We start from the raw sequence: 16,680 nt of genomic DNA on the forward strand, positions 1-16,680 counted from the left end.
TCCCCTAGAGACTACAGAAAGGAACACAGCCCTACTGATGCCTTAATTTTAGTCTAGAGAAACCTGGGTCAGACCTCCAAAATACAGAACTGTAAGAAAATAAACTTATGTTGCTTTTAGCCACTAATTTTGTGGTTAAGTTCTTAAGGTAGCAGCAGAAACCTAACACAAAGCCCAAGATTTTGAGGTGAGAGGTAGTAGATGAGGGCAAATGGGATCAAATATATGGTGATGGATGGAGAACTGACTCTGGGTGGTGAACACACAATGTGATATAGATGATGTATTACAGAATTGTACACTTGAAATTTATGTAACTTTACTAACCATTGTCACCCCAATAAACTTTAATGAAAAAAAAATACATAAATAAATAAAATTCTGAGAGAGAAAAATTTAATACGGAAATAGTTTGACAATATATTTTTACATATGCTATTTCTCAATGACAGTTGAATTGGCCTCCACATAAACGAGCCATATATTTTCTGATAGTTAACTGCACTTTGTGACCCAATTAAAATCTAAGGCCTAACAGTAAACTAATAGATCAATGCCACCACATAGCTCCTATTATTATTATTAGTTCAACTTTTTAAAAATTGTGTCTCTCAAGCATTTATCTTAACTTTACTGTATGAATTATAACTCAGGGTAAGCAAATAGTTGATGAGGGGGGTTCCTATTCATAAAAATAATTCAGCTAATAAATGAAAAAGGAAAGATAGAACTGTAATATCACCATTTTGCAATGCCATAATGAAGCAATGAATCTTGGCAGGAATCGAAAAACTCCAGCCAAGGTCCAAATCCAGTTCGTAGACCATTTTTTGTTTGGTTTGGTTTTGGTTTTGGTTTTGGTTTTCTTACCCTTTGAGCTGAGAATGATTTTTACATTCTTAAATGGCTTAAAAAATCAAAAATAGAATAACATTTCACATGTAACAATTATATGAAACTGAAATTTCAGTGTTTATCTATAAAGTTGTATTGGCACACAGCCATGTCCATTTCTTCACATAATATCTATAGCTGCTTTGTGCTGTAACAGCAGATTTGAGTAGTTGTAAACCAAAACTGATCAACACTGCTGGTCAAACTACCAGTTTACAGGAAATACAATGGACAGGGAAATGAGTAAGATAATACCACTGGGATGTATTCAGCAAAACACAAAATGTGGGGAACTCTGCAGGACAAATAAATATCTTTGACAAATAATTTTCAATAGAAAAATAAAATAAGATCAGGAGGGAAAACTATCAACTAAAAAAGGAAAAATAATTGTAATGTGTCAATTACAAGTGGATTCTGATCCAAACAAGCTGTATGTAAAAAACAGAATTATGAGATCATCAAGAAATGTAATCCTAACTTAATATACAAGGGTATTAGAAAATAATTTGTCTAAATTTTGTAATAGTGTTGTAGTTTTGTTTTAATAAGGAGTCTTTATCCTTCACATATTTTTTTTAAAGAAGTGATATTTAGCTGGCATTTGTTTGCAAATAACCTAGTGAGGAGGGAAGAAATAGAAAACAGGGGTGTAAAGCAAAATGTGTCGTGATTTGATAATTGTTGAAGCTGAGTTAGAGGTACATGGGGTTTATTATACTATTCCCTCTATTGGTATATATGTTTAAATTTGCCTTAATAAAACTATTTTAAAAGTATTCTTTCCCCAAAATCATAAGGTTTATGAAGAGAATAATTTTATAACTACAATTTATTTTATAATATAAAGAACCCAATGATAAAAATACCAAAAGCAAAGTGTATTCTATATTTCAATATGGTATAGATTTTACTTTTTATCTCAAACTGTCAAATTCTTCTCCAATAACCTCCAATAACAACATAGAATAATGGACATTAAAGAACCAAAATTTACTGTGGAAAACAATCACCTTGGAGAAGACAAGCTGATTATATTTTTGAAAGCACGTTTAAAACCAGAAGCCCAATACAATCATTAGTCTTATGTTACATCTTGGCTGTAACCAACAACATTCTAATTTCAAAAGAAGTAAAGACCACAAACAATACATCAAACAAACGCAACTTCTACTTTTGGTAGTGGTTGTAACACCTCTAGTTAATACTAACAAGGTAACATTACATTTAATGAGCAACTCTTACCAGACACCGAGCTAGCTACATATATCAATACATTTAATGTTCACAATTTATCCTGGGGACAGGTATTTCCATCCTCATTTTATGATTAAGGCACTGAGACATAGAAAAACTAAATTGCAAAACCAGTTAATGACTTGAATTAGACTGGAAATCAAATCTGTCTGATTTGAGTGTCAATACAGTCTTAAAGCAGAAAGCTAGTACCATTCCCCTTCAACCCCTAGCAATTTTGGCTCTGTTCAGACTGGTGCAAAACAACTCTAGAAAAAAATCCCTGGCCCTGATGTCTTCCAAAGAGCAAGGTCAGAGCAACTAAGGCTCAACTACAACAGGAGAGCACACATAATCCACATAAGGGACACACGTGGAGCACCCGACTCAACTGACAAAGGAGACTGAGCCACTGGGTCCCACAGCACACCTACTAGATAAGGCTACTCTACTAAGATCAGGAGGCATAGCAGCCTTACCTAATATAGAAACAAACACAGGGAGGCAGCCAACATGGGGAGAAAGAAACATTTCTCAAATAAAAGGACAGAACAAAGCTTCAGAAAAAGAACTAAACAAAATGGAGAAAAGCTATCTACCAGACACAGACTTCAAAACACTGGTTATAAGGATGCTCGATGATCTCAGGGAGAACTTCAACAAAGAAATGGGAAACATAAAAAAGAACCAGTCAGAAATGAAGAATACAATAACTGACAAGAAGAATGCTTTAGAGGGAATCAACAGTATATTAGAAGAAACAGAAGATCGAATAAGCAATTTAGAAGATAAAGTAGCAGAAAACATCTAATTGGAACAGCAAAAACAAAAACAGAGTCCAAAAAAATGAGGATAGTTTAAGGGGTCTCTGGGACAACATCAAGCATACCAACATTTATATCAAAAGGGCACCAAAGGAGAAAGAGAGCAAGGAATTGAAAACCTATTTGAAGAAATAATGACAGAAAATCTTCCTAATCTGGTGAAGGAAATAGATACAAAACCAGGTAATACAGAGTCCCAAACAAGATGAACTCAAAGAAGCCCACACCAATACACATCACAACTAACCTGCCATAGGTTAAAGACAAAGAGAGAACCTTAAAAGCAGCAAGAGAAAAGCAGTTCATTACCTACAAAGGAGCTCCCATAAGACTATCAGCTGATTTCTCAACAGAAATTTTGCAGGTCCAAAGAGATTGGCACAAAATATTCAAAGTGATGAAAAGCAAGGACCTACATCCAAGAATACTCTACCAAGCAAAGCTATCACTTAGAATTGAGGACAAAGAGTTTCCAAGATAAGACAAGGCTAAAGGAGTTCATTGCCACCAACCCAGTATTACAATGAATCTTAGAGGAACTTCTTTAAGAAGACAAAAAAAAAAGAATAAAAAATATGAATAATAAAATGGCAATAACTACATACTGATCAACAATTACTTTCAATGTAAATGGATTAAATGCTCTAGTCAAAAGATAGAGTGACTAAATGAATAAGAAAACAAGACCCTTACTTATGCACTTACAAGAGACTCATTTCAGATGGAAAGACAGATGGAAAATTAAGGGAAGGAAAAAGATACCTCATGAAAATGGAAACAAACAACAAAAGGAACTGGAGTAGCAGTACTTATACCAGACAAAATAGACTTTAAAACAAAGGCTATAATAAGCCCCACTTCTGGGTGTTTATCTGAAGAAACCTAAAACTGCTTTGAGGGGACATTCATATGTTCATTGCAGCATTGTTTACAATGGCCAAGATATAGAAGCAGCCTGGGTGTCCATCAGTGAATAAATGGATAAAAAGGAGGTGATACATATATACAATAGAATATTGCTCAGTCATGGAAGGGAATGGGTTTTTTGCCACCTGGGGTGGCATAGATGGACCTGGAGGGTATTGTGCCGAGTGAACTAGGCCAGACAAAGAAACACAGATGCAATGTGATTTCACTTATATGTGGAATCTAAAAAACAAAATAAACAAACAAAACAGAAACATACTCATATATAGAGCATTTTGATGGTTGCCAGATGGGAGGGGGATTGAAGAGGTGGGTGAAAATCAAGAAGGGATTTAGAAGTACAAATTAATTGTTACAAAGTAATCATGGGGATGTAGGGTATAGCTTAAGGAATATAGTCAATAATAATATAATAACTATGTATGATGTCATATGGGTATTAGGTTTATCAGGGTGACAAATGGGAGGGAGCTGGGGGAGCAAGGTGGAAACGGTGAAGGGATTAAGTACAAATTGGTAGTTACAAAATAGTCATGGGGATGTAAAAGAAAGCATAGGGAATATAGTCAATAATATGGTAATAACTATGTATAGTGCAAGGTGGGTACTAGACTAGTGAGAGGGATCACTTCGTAAATTACATATATGTCTAACCACTATACTGTACACCTGAAATTAATATAAAATAATACTTAATGTTAACTATAATTAAAAAATTAAAAGGGGGAGAGCAGAAGGGGAATAAAACTTTCAAATTTCCAGTTATAAAACAAATAAGTAATGGGGATGTAAGGCACAGCATGGGGAATATAGTCACCAACATTATAATAGAGAGGTACAGTGTCACATGGTTGCTGGATTTATCATGGTGATCACTTCTTTAGGTACATAAATTTTGAATAACTATGGTGTACCCAGAAATTAATATAATATTGTATGTTAGCTATATTTTAATAAAAACGTTAAAAAAAAAGAACAAGGTCAGGTCCAGAGTTTATATTCTGTCAAAAGTATTTGCAAATTAAGAACCAAAGAGACAAGTAAACTACAAAGAGGTCCACTGAATATTGTTTGAAATAGGGGGGAAAAAGGAAATAAACTAAAATTTTTGCCAGTGGAGAAATAAGTAAATTACCTATGATCATGGTACAGATACTGAAATAATATACAACATCTACATGGTACAGATACTGAAATAATATACAACATCTACATGTAACACCTTGATATACCTCAAAGCATATAACGTTAAATGAAAAAAAGTAAATTGCAAAAGAATATACAAGGTGTGAGCAAACAATGCAGTGAATGTTTAAATTATTAAAAATTTATTACAGTAAAAGACACATTGCCATTAATCCTCCTCAAAATAGTCCCCCTTGCTTTGAACACACTTATCCCATCATTCTTGCCACTTTCTGAAGTAGTTCTGAAAGTCCTTTTTCGTGAGTGTCTTTAGTTCCACTGTCATGGCTGCCTCAATGTCCTGAATCATTTTCACTTTGGGGAAGAGCCAAAAGTTGCACGGTGCCAGATCTGGTGAATAAGGTGGGTGAGGACACACTGTAACTTTTTTATTTGACAGAAATTGTCATGTACGAGAAGCAATGTGTGACATAGAGCATTGTCATGATGGAGGATGATGTATAGCACACTTTAAAACACACCTTCTTTCAACCGTAGCGCACACCCGACTGACTGCACTGAACAAGTTACTAAACTGTTACTAAGGTTCGAGGCACCGCTTCCTCTATTGAAGATCCCTGCCTTTCTGTTGGATGGCACTCAGCAGAAGCATTCACCATATTTTCTGATCACAACGGAAAGGCTCCATGTCACACATGGCTTCTGGTGCAACAATTTCTGTCAAATAAAAACATTACGGTGATCCTCATCCACCTTATTTATCAGATCTGGCACCGTGTGACTTTTGGCTCTTCCCCAAAGTCAAAGTGATTCAGGACATGGAAGCGGCCACAACAGTGCAACTAAAGACACTCACAAAAGAGGACTTCCAGAACTGCATCAGAAAGTGGCAAGAATGATGGGATAAGTGTGTTCGATGTGAGGGGGAGTATTTTGAGAGGAATTAATGGTAATGTGCCTTTTACTGTAATATTTTTTTAATTTAAACATTCACTGTAGTTTTTTTATCACACCTCATATACTATACAACACAATTCTTGTAAAAATTTAAAAACACAGAGAACCAAACTATTTACACATCTTTATGAATACATATAGTACAGATTTTTGTTAAATAAACCTATATGAGAACAATGAACCCCAAGTTCTGAATATTCCTTACCTTTAGGGAAGGAATCAAGAGAATAATAAGGAGGCATTTTAGCTATATCTATAAAATTTTACTCTTTAAAAAGATATAAAGAAAATATGACAAATTGTTAACAATGGATTAATGTGTGTTATGAGTATGTGGATTCTTTTCCTAATATTTAATTTTAAATAAAAATAAATACAATAAATGCTTTTCTTTATTAAAAAAACACTTGAGTGAACCTTAAACAGTGAGAAAGAAAGAAGGAATTCTCATAAAACAGGGGAGAAAGAGATATAGAAATATAATTCGTCTAAGGCCACACTGTCAGCTAAAAACTGACAGAGCCAGGAATCCAATCTAGATCTGCTCAATTTCAAGCTACCATACTATTCTCTAAAATTAATTCAGATTTTTCATAGAACTCCCAAAGTAGAGATCACCTGCATTCACACTGAGGCTCTTGGGAACACTAATCCAATACAGCCCTCCCTCCTAATCTCATTCCCTCTTAATCTCATAAAATTCATTCCCAGGGATGTCCTAGAAAAATCAGGCTTCAAGGGGGACAAAGCTAGTTGGTTATTACCATGGATGTGTTCCCTTTTATGTGACTATTTTATGGTTGAAGTTCTGGTATTCTAGAGGGGCATTTTTCATAAATATGCAATCCCATGACATTGAATACATGGATTGGCTGCTTGGCACATCAACTTTGAATTTAGATAACCATTTTTAGGACAACTAAAGTGATTTAGGACACCCTTTTGAAATCTGAGAATTTTCCCACATCCCTTGAAGTATTTGGGTAGGTAAAAGATACAAAGTAACACTTTCATATTCTCTGAATTATTACCAAATAAAAGTTTCTATAAAAATACTTATTTTTGCATGATAACTTTGAATTATCCACTAACATTTTAGACTAAATATGTACTAAGTAAAACCTACAAAGAATTGACAGGTTCAATTTCTACCAGGCAAATCTGTAAGACAGAGAAAGCTGAGCCAGGACTGAACATGAGGAAAAATAGGTGTTCAACACACCCATAAAACAAAGCCCCACTCCTCCAATGCTACGGACTAGTTTCATTGTTCTTTTCTCTTCCTATTTATTTAAACCTTTCCTCTTTAATAGGTTCTTCCCCTAACATATATAAACAAGCTCAAATCTCTCCCATTTTGGAAAAGAAAAATTACTCTGCCTCTATTTCTCTTTCTCATCATAGCTAGGAACCTAAAGTCTATCTCACACCAATTGGAAAGTATTATTTTTATTAATGTACTTACTCACTGAACAAATATTTGAGTGATTACTATACACTAGGCACTGTTCAGAGCATTTGGATAAATGAGTGAACAAAACAAATATCCTTATCTTTGTGGAGCTTACATTCTAGCTGAAGTCATGTAATAGACAATAACATGATGTGATTAGAAGTGCCCGGCACATACTACGTACTACATAAATGTTTGTTTCTATTGTAGTTATTATTTCTCTTCATCATCTGTCTTGCCTTCCATGTGCTGTATTCAGGCATCTATCCTCATGCATCAGTTAAAATAACTCTCAGAAAGGTATTATTGCCCTCTTTCCAAATTTCCAAATCCAAGCCATATTTTTTCTTCCTCATCTTGTAAGAATGAGGCACCAAATTGAGGAAACTTTTTACCTAAACTTCCCGTCCTTATCCCTTAAGAGGCATCAACTACTTTAACCTTTGCTCTATTGTATTCTGACTATAAAGCTAGACTCCATATTAGTCTCTATCTTATTGTTTTGACTATCCGTCTTGTATTAAACCATCAGTTCTATTAGTGAAGTTGTCCAGTACCTACCATGGCATTTCCTAGGTACTCAACAAATATTAGATGAATAAAAGTTTCTTTGAACGTTCTTCTCTATAATCCTTCCATTTTTGCTCTACCAGCCCTCCTCTGGCTTTGCAAATGAAAGAAAAAGTAAAGCCAATGCACAGACCATCACAGCTAGTTGTAACAAATGAATATAATGTTGTGCTACTATTTATACATGATTTTTAATGATTCGATTTTTAAAAATATCTCAGTAAATAATGGCCAGAGGAACTGTGCTAATATATTTTGGAATAATTAAAAACAAATTTAAAACCATCATCATACAAGGATATTTTACAAAACTTAAAATATTTGAATGACTCCTTTGCCACCTAATATGTTCATGGCTTTCAAATTAAAGATGAACCCAAACTCAATTTTATTTCACTATGATCAATGAGGGAAAGATTGTTGTTGCAGTAATTACTAAGAAAAAGATGATATTTCAGAAATGCTTAAATAACACGGACCATTATCAGAAAATGGCTTTTTCCCATTAAAAAAAAATCACAATAACAAGACAATACATCTGTATCCCTGAGTGATAAAACTTTGTCGCTTGTTTAGTTTTTTAACACAGTGAGTAAAAGGCAGCGGACAAAAATCAACCTGTCAAGAAATGGGTTATTCAGTACTGGACTAGCACCGCAGGGGGTTCGCTCTGCTTCCAACAGGAGAGCCCTTTGTGTAACAAGAACAAACTATTAAGGGTTTAATGACACTGCAATAGCATATTAGACGCCGAAAAAGGAAACTAGGATTCTTTTCACCAAGTTGCTTTGTTTCTACTATAGCCACCAAGGGATGTACCATCCACACAATCCTCAAATGTACAATGGGTTTGGAGATGCGTTTTTCTGACTTTAGTCCTGCCTTTGACTCAGTTTTTCCTTATTTATTTATTTATTTTCATTTCCCTCTGATTGCAGTTTATTTGCCTGGAAATGTGTACTTATGTGTCACTGGAAGACAGGGACACCGAGAAGACTATAAGTTAATAGCCTTGAGAAACCAGGATTACAGAAAGGGGGGATAAAAACAGAACCAAATCCTGCATGGTCAAGTGGTGCTAATGTAAGATTGTAACAGGGATGTATGCCCAGAATCATCAAAATAGAAAACTGATACAATCAAAATGTTTACTGTGTGCACTGGGTAACTGTCATAATTCTATACACTGCCAGATAATTACAGTTCAAGCATCTATATATTTTTAAATATCAGTTTACATAAATTTCCAATCTCCAGGAAACTACAGATAGCCTAAACAGCCAATTCCTGAAGGGCAAGTCCTGATCCTCACTTATTTTAAGATCTTGAAGAGCCCAGCTTCAAGTTTTCTAGATCCTGAAGAGCTGGATAGGCCCAAAAGGGGCAGGTCAGTCTCAGAAATGGAACCAGGTCTATGCATGGGATCCTCCTGCCTGCGTAGCAGCTCACGCATCTGTGGAAAGAGTGAATTTGGTAAGCAGCTGAACCAGAGTTGCCTACTTTGCAGCACTGCTATTTCTGTACACTCACCGTTGTTCCTACACATTCTCAGTTGCGCACTTGTCTGCACAAGGTGTGAAGTTGTGTGGTTGGCACCTGCTAATAAGGGTAATTATGGCATTAGTGGAAGCAAGCAGGCCATCTGAGGTTGAAAAACAACTCAAATTACAACTCCATCAATTCACACCCTCAGAACTGTTTCTTTTTGTCCTTCTATACAGAGCTAACTTGGAGATGAAATTAAATCTGCAACTATTTGAAAACCAGCCTTTAAATAGTTGCGAGACTAGAGGAGGAATCACCTTTCAAAATTAAAAATACATTAACATGCCAGAGGTGAGCATTTGATATTTGTAGCACCAAACGGCACTTGCTAAATCACCTTTCAGTAGATCTCCATGCATTTCTGTGTGGATAGATAGGTAATATTGCCCTTTAAATTAAAACAAATAATAGAAATAAAAAGAACACTACTGCAAAGGGAAATTTGAAATCCAGATCATATAGGATAGAGGCAAAGAGGTTTTAAATTACTTTTATGCCTATTAACCAATTCAACAGAGAGATTATGTAAAACATTAATATCCTGAAACTTAATTTGGTATCCAATTCAAATATATAATTTTCATATTAATATAATTATAAAACTGAAATAAAATTCTTTCACAGTTACTATAAAAACACTGTTTTTAGATTTAAATAATAATCTATGACCAACTCTCAGAGAGGAACAAATTCCAAGGAATAAATACGACTAAATCCTACTTCACTCTATCAGAAGTTTATGCTGCGAGGAGTAATTTGAGCATCACATATTACTAGATTAAAGCTTGCATTGTCAACAATGAAAACTAAAAATAAGGGGAGAAAAGAGTGTTTCTTGAATTACAAAAATGAAAAAAAAATTTTTCAAATCATGAAGGGTTGATTTGCCAGACACACACCCATGATTGTGGCCCAGAACTTGAAAACACATCCTTTAAATGCCACTGTTGGGACTCAGAACAGTGGCCCCTTCCTCCAGCTCTTGCATAGGGTAGAACAGAACAGAACAAAACAGAAGCAGACCCCAGACAGCTATGACAAGGATGACACACACTGTCCTACCATGGGCCTACCATACTCCTATAAAGAACACCAGGAGACCATTTTCTGAGTAAAGGGGAATGCCAGCGGTATAACTTTTTGATTTCTAATAGTGGCATTAAAATCATGAGGCCAGCCCAACCTCTGAGAAATCTCTAAGAAAACTTCAACCTATTTAGGTAGGAAATCTAATTACCAAGGTGGATTCAAACACATGTCCCCTACACTGCACACACAAAAACACCAAGACTCAGATCATAGAAGAAAAGTACTTTCTGGATGACCAAGAATATGACAAACCTCTCCTTGTTGGAGAAACATCTCTCCCATTATTTATGATTTACGCATGCTTCATTGTTAGTGAAAATGAAAAATAACACAATCATTCCCATTGGGGAGGGAGTCATGGACCGTATCGTTCCCTGGGAATAACTTTAATAGGAAGTGATTTCAAGACTCTAACTAAAGCAGAGAAGACAGTAACGAAGGCCACGTTAATAAAACAATTGTGTAATCATTTTACATTCTCAAAAGAAAGACGATGCAAGAAAGTTCCCAATTTTTATTAACTAAAATTTTCTACATTTATCTATTTTGTCTTGAAAGAACAGTGAAATCCTCAAATGATTTTTATAAGGATGAATGCCACAAAATTTCTGAGTCCAACATGAATAAGAGCCAAAGCCATATCACAGAATATCTTATTTATTCAGAAGACAAAATAAAAAGCAGCATTAGTCATACTAGGTGCTTTAATTACTTCCTAATCTCTATAGTTTAAGCTATTTTCACATGAAACACAATAAGTTGAAAATAGCACCAGCCCACCTTAAGAGGGAGAAAAATAATCTTACCTTGAAGATTAAGAACTTTTATAAGTATATCTGCTGCAAGCATTATTACTCCCTCTCTTCTGTTTGCATAAATCGGTTGGGTGTCTCTCTTACAAATGAAAGTGTTAACAATTCATGGAATCAAATCTTGGTTTAAAAACTCATTATCTTTGCTTATAAAAATCTGACAATTAAAATCATGGCTTGCAGCCCTTATTAGATTTTTAGAACAAAGTCAATATCAAACTTGCCATGTAATATGAGAATAAGCTCAGGCCTTTCCATACTGGTTTCAACTGAATTACTAATGTTTCAATTAACAAGTACTACAGAGAAATATAGCACCATCATCACCCTTAGTAAACAGGAGGACACAGTTCCTTTTTCAGATGTCTTCTGGTTGTCATGGTATCCTGTTATGCCCTCTCACACACACACACACATTTTTATTCCAGGTAACAAAACTGCAATTATTTATTTAACCTAACTTGTAGTTATATGAAGATTTTATGTTTTTCTGATATAGACTCTGCACACACCTGTTGAACAGAATCAAAGAAGCAGCATAAGAAGTTACTGAGAATAATACTTAGACTTTCTATTAAAAAGGGGATAAAATTAATTCTTAGTTCACATAATTGATAGAAACCAGAAGTCATCAATTTTATATATTCTACATAATTTATTTTAGGAAAAAACTTATCTTTAGAATAATCATATCCTTTTCAAATATTTTCAAGTCTACATTTCTAAACAAATAATATTTCAATGTCTGAAATAAAATTTATTGCATTTTAAGTGTACTATATCCATAATTAAACCAAAAACTTATCCACAAAACATACTATTACAGAAAAATATTTCAAATTTAATAACATTTTTTGCTATTAGTTTTTGTGAACAAGCAAACAATATAAACACACCATAAATTTTAATGTGTTTCTATTTCATGCTGTTGAAGTAATGTTTTAAACATCCTGTTTTTCAGGGATTAATTCTTATCCTTCAATGGCAACCCCTCGAAAACAGAGCAGGGTAACATTATTCATGCTATGAAATACAGTGCTTATGTACTATCCTTTCTTTTAATCATTTCAGTTTCTCTTCACCATGCAATATCTGCTGTCAACTCCTCTGGGTGTAAAACATACACACACACACACACACACACACACACACACACACACACACACACACACACGCTGATGTCCTTAATGATGTTTTGGAAGTTAAAAGTAGTGTATCCTTCTTCCCTATGAGCAACAGGAGGGCTCTGCACTCTCTTCTAGAACAGAGTTCTCTCCCTCTAGGCTGAAGGAAAACAGATAATATTTAGATAATAAAAATGCAAATGCAGCTAAAGTTTTTATCAACTGTACTTCTCTACACACATACGATACCTATATCGTTTTCAATTGAGGGCTTCTATTACCCTAATTAGACACTGAGGAGGAGCTGACACATGGGAAAACTGTTTTCTGAACGCTGTATATGTTAACAGTGGGATTATAAGCACCTGGGATATTTTCGCCATTCTCTGCATGCAAATGATATTCTGCAAACAATAAAACGCACCCAATTAACATAGTGGGGGTGTGAGATGGAAAAGAGCAACTATTAAAAGAGTAAAAATCTGGCATGCTCTTCCTATTCCGCCCTAATTCAACGGATGCAGAGTCCCTCCGAACGTGCTGCACGGGCAGAACCCCAGGACGTATACATGAGTCACAACAATACACTCGACGTCTCACACGCTCTGTTAATTGCAAAACTCTAACGATCTGACAGTGAGCCCCTCGCCTCTCGAACATGTTTTCCATTTTTGCAGACACACCAGAGACGTCAGGAGACTCTCCACGACTGAAGAAAGGGAAGTCATTCCTTCTTCCCCTTCCTCACAGCTCCCACTTTCTTTTCTTAGAACCGGTTCCACAAGTTCCCTGGCTGGAGCACCTAAGGAGGCAAGTTCAGCACCATGGAAAGGGCTCGACTCGCGTGCGAGGGAGAACGGGAAGGAGAGATCCCCCCCCAAGGGCTCTCTCGGCCACTCACCGGCGTCTGCTGCGACGGGAGCCCCGAACGCTTGGTGGACCCCTGCTTGGAACTTAACCTTTTCCACGACTCGGCAAACCTGCCCCGGCTGGCGCTCCGGCTGCGCCTGCGGCTCTCCGCGCCGTCCTCGCGGTCGGAGCAGCCCCGCTCCACTTCCGCCGCATCCCTCCACTTCTTCCCCATGCTAAGTTCGCCTCTCTTGCCCGGGCAACCCCCGCTCTCTCTCGCTCCTCTCGCCGCCGGGGTCTCACTCCAGCCTGTGCGCGGATCGCTGTTGGCGCCGCCTTTGCCTCCTGAGGCTCCAGCCAGAGAGCCCCGCGCTCGGTTACCGCCGCCGCCGCCAGGCTGCGCTTGCGCCGGCGATTGGCTAAACGGTGGGCTGGGGCTGCGAGCGCCACCTGCGCTCCAGCCAGCTTCCTTTTGCGCCCCAAATTGCTCTCCGCGCCGCAGCCGCCGCCTTCCCTGGAGGGCGCGCGGCCCACGCCTGGGACTATTAATGAGCCTCTGGAGAGCTACCTCCAGTCACCCCACCCCGCCCAGTCCCCCAGGTCTGGCGACCAACCTCACCCCCACCCGGAGCTGCAGGTGCAAGACGGGGTTACCCACACTGGGTGGGTGGCGACTCCGTTTGACTTGGAGACAGACAGGAAGTGTGCAACTTTGTCCTCCTTCCTTTCTAAGTTTCCTCTTTCTCCTCTTTGCAGCAACAACTGCCCCCCAAGGATCCTTGGGGAGAGTAGAGCTCCATCTCCTTGCCAGACGCCACGCTAATTCCTTCTCAGGCTTGCTCAGACTAGCCCACTGGTCCTGAAACTTGACTGCACATCGGAATTACTCAAATATGTTGTTGTTGCTCATATTCCTCAGCATCTGATTTAATTGGATGGGCTGTGGCCTGGGATCGGGTTATTAAAATCTCCGCAGGAGATTCTTGCTGCTCTAACCGCAGTTAGCGCCTTCAAGGACCTGTCCTATGGGGACCGGACAGAGGAGAGTCCTTGGAGTGGAGGAGGGGTTAATACTTCTTCATCAACTCATTTTTCTCCCCAGGGTAGAAATGGGATATTCAGTTTACCCTTTCATTCCTGGGGCAAGGGCGGTACAGCATTTAAGCGATGAGGATGAGATGAGAGCTCCTGTGTGTGGTCTATTCTTTGACACTTCCACCTCGTCCCAGTTTCACGTGTCTGCCTTCTGCTCTTTAGAAGGAAAGCTGGCCGTCCTCATACGTTTTGTGTCATTTATTTTACCAGACCGAGCGGTCCCCCTCTTCAAGAATGTCCTTGATCAGAGGAGAGAGGGCTGCTGGGGGCATCGCAAATTTACAAAAGCTGAAAAAACGACCTTACTCATTATTAATAGGAAGGAGGCCTAAAATTGCTCCTGGTTGAAAGGGCTGTCTGGTTGCTTATCTGTTGCAATGGCAACAGATGTATTTCATTTCCTTCTGAAATAGAGCATTCTTCCTCCTGTTTGAATAATGTCAGGTCCTCCCAGGAGGTAAAGGTGAAAAGGGATTAAGAGGAAAGGAGAGAGGGTGGAAAAGACTGTAGGAAAATTGGTGTTGTGGTGCCAGTTGTGAAAATCATAATCTGAGTTGTCAGTGGTCAGTCTGATTAAGCAGGGGTTTTGGAATTGACTAGATTACGGAAATGAAATACAGAACTCTAAAATCCCACAGCTGTGCACCTGTGTGTGGTGCTACATTAATATTAATCCTGTCATTTTTAAGCAAAGGGACTCACAGAGCATACTTCCTACCTTTTAAACAACACTCTGTGTCCAGAAATCACACACCCACATTAAACAAAATGAGACTCTAAACAATGTTAGTAACACACAAGGCCATTTAATGAGAAAACCACAGGCTCCGCTGTGTAGTTTTTCACTTCCTATCTAAGTTCATGGATTTGAAATTATTACTGACATTTCATGAAAGTAGAATAAGTCAGTCTGGATTCCTCCCCCTCATGAAAATAAATCAAGATTATGCATAGTTTACAAATTAGACGGGTATGAGAACTAAATATCAATTGGGAAGTAGAATGAAAGTCAGCAAATTATGACTTAAAGTAACTATTTACCTTTTCCTTTATTTGTCAACAAAAGGGACTATAAGTAAAAACTCCCTAGGAAAATAAAAGCCTGTGTGCTAACCTGGATGCCTTGAAAGTTCACTCTCTAGATATAATGATAAAATCCCTGAAAAGGAATTAAGTGGGGCCTTCACAGATACACCAACGCACTTAATCCAAGACTGCTCACCTCTCAGAGCCATGAGACCCTGGTTCACCCACGTAGGCCAATTAAGGGGAAAACAACCCTGCTATCACAGGTATCTGTCAGGAACGATGGATGCTACCAGCACATTCATTAGCACTCACAGCAACTGATGAGATTTTTAGACATACTTAGAAAAATTTAATGATGAGTAGTGATTGCATATGTCATTTTATTTTTTTTAACTGTTTGGTCCAAAAATGAACTTTAGATTGTCCTTGTCTTACAGTAGTATTTTTAAAGCCTTGTTGGAAGGTGATCTCTGTGTTTCTTTTTTGCACTTACTATGTACCCAAAACGTCTGGGAGCCGTACGAGAGTCTAAATTAGAGGTGATTACAGGCAAGCAGAGAATTGACCCTTTCCTCTTCTGATGTTCGCGCATCCTCTCCAAATTTCCTACTAGCCAAGAGCTGGAAAACTAGACTGAAAGTCTATCGTACTTTTTACTAAGTTAGCAGAGAACGGCAGCATCAAAGCTAAGAAGACATTTAAAATCACCAGCATTGAAATTCTGGAGTCAGGGTTGAAAGCCATTTCCAAAGCAACTTAACTTTACTGGAAGAGTCACTGTAGTTACAAAGGTAAATATTAATATGTTGAAAAAGCAAGTGGGAAGTATAACATAAACCTTTTTTTCTCCATGGTTTCTAGGCATTAAAGAATGTGAATATTAGTAGATCAAGATTAAGGCAAAAATTACTTATATTGTTAAATAATAGGTATTCTATATAAAATAAAAATGTAAACATATGAATCTTTATATATGAATCAATCAAAATATAATATCATGAAATGTCCTGAAAAGTAAACTTTGAGTAGTATCCCAAAAAATTTCTCAAGAAAATATCAAATGCCCACACTGCTCTATTAGCCCTAGGAGCTCCATGAAGCTTACTTCGCCCTACTAGTCTGTTGAATAC

At 37.3% G+C, this 16,680-nt stretch overlaps 1 protein-coding gene across 1 annotated transcript in view; it reads right to left on the reverse strand.

The window, feature by feature from the left end:
* Positions 1 to 11,201: 11,201 nt before the first annotated feature.
* Positions 11,202 to 16,680, reverse strand: part of LOC109378324 (homeobox protein engrailed-2-like) — a gene marked incomplete at its 5' end in the record, with an annotated part of 32,734 nt that continues 27,255 nt past the window's right edge. Inside the window, 2 exons of the mRNA XM_019634752.1 lie at positions 11,202 to 13,379; positions 13,479 to 13,940. Of these exons, the coding sequence (XP_019490297.1) occupies positions 13,344 to 13,379; positions 13,479 to 13,940 (498 nt within the window). The remainder of the gene's footprint in view (positions 13,380 to 13,478; positions 13,941 to 16,680) is intronic.

The sequence above is a fragment of the Hipposideros armiger genome, unplaced genomic scaffold (assembly GCF_001890085.2).
Source record: "Hipposideros armiger isolate ML-2016 unplaced genomic scaffold, ASM189008v1 scaffold_1870, whole genome shotgun sequence".
Classification (NCBI taxonomy): domain Eukaryota; kingdom Metazoa; phylum Chordata; class Mammalia; order Chiroptera; family Hipposideridae; genus Hipposideros; species Hipposideros armiger.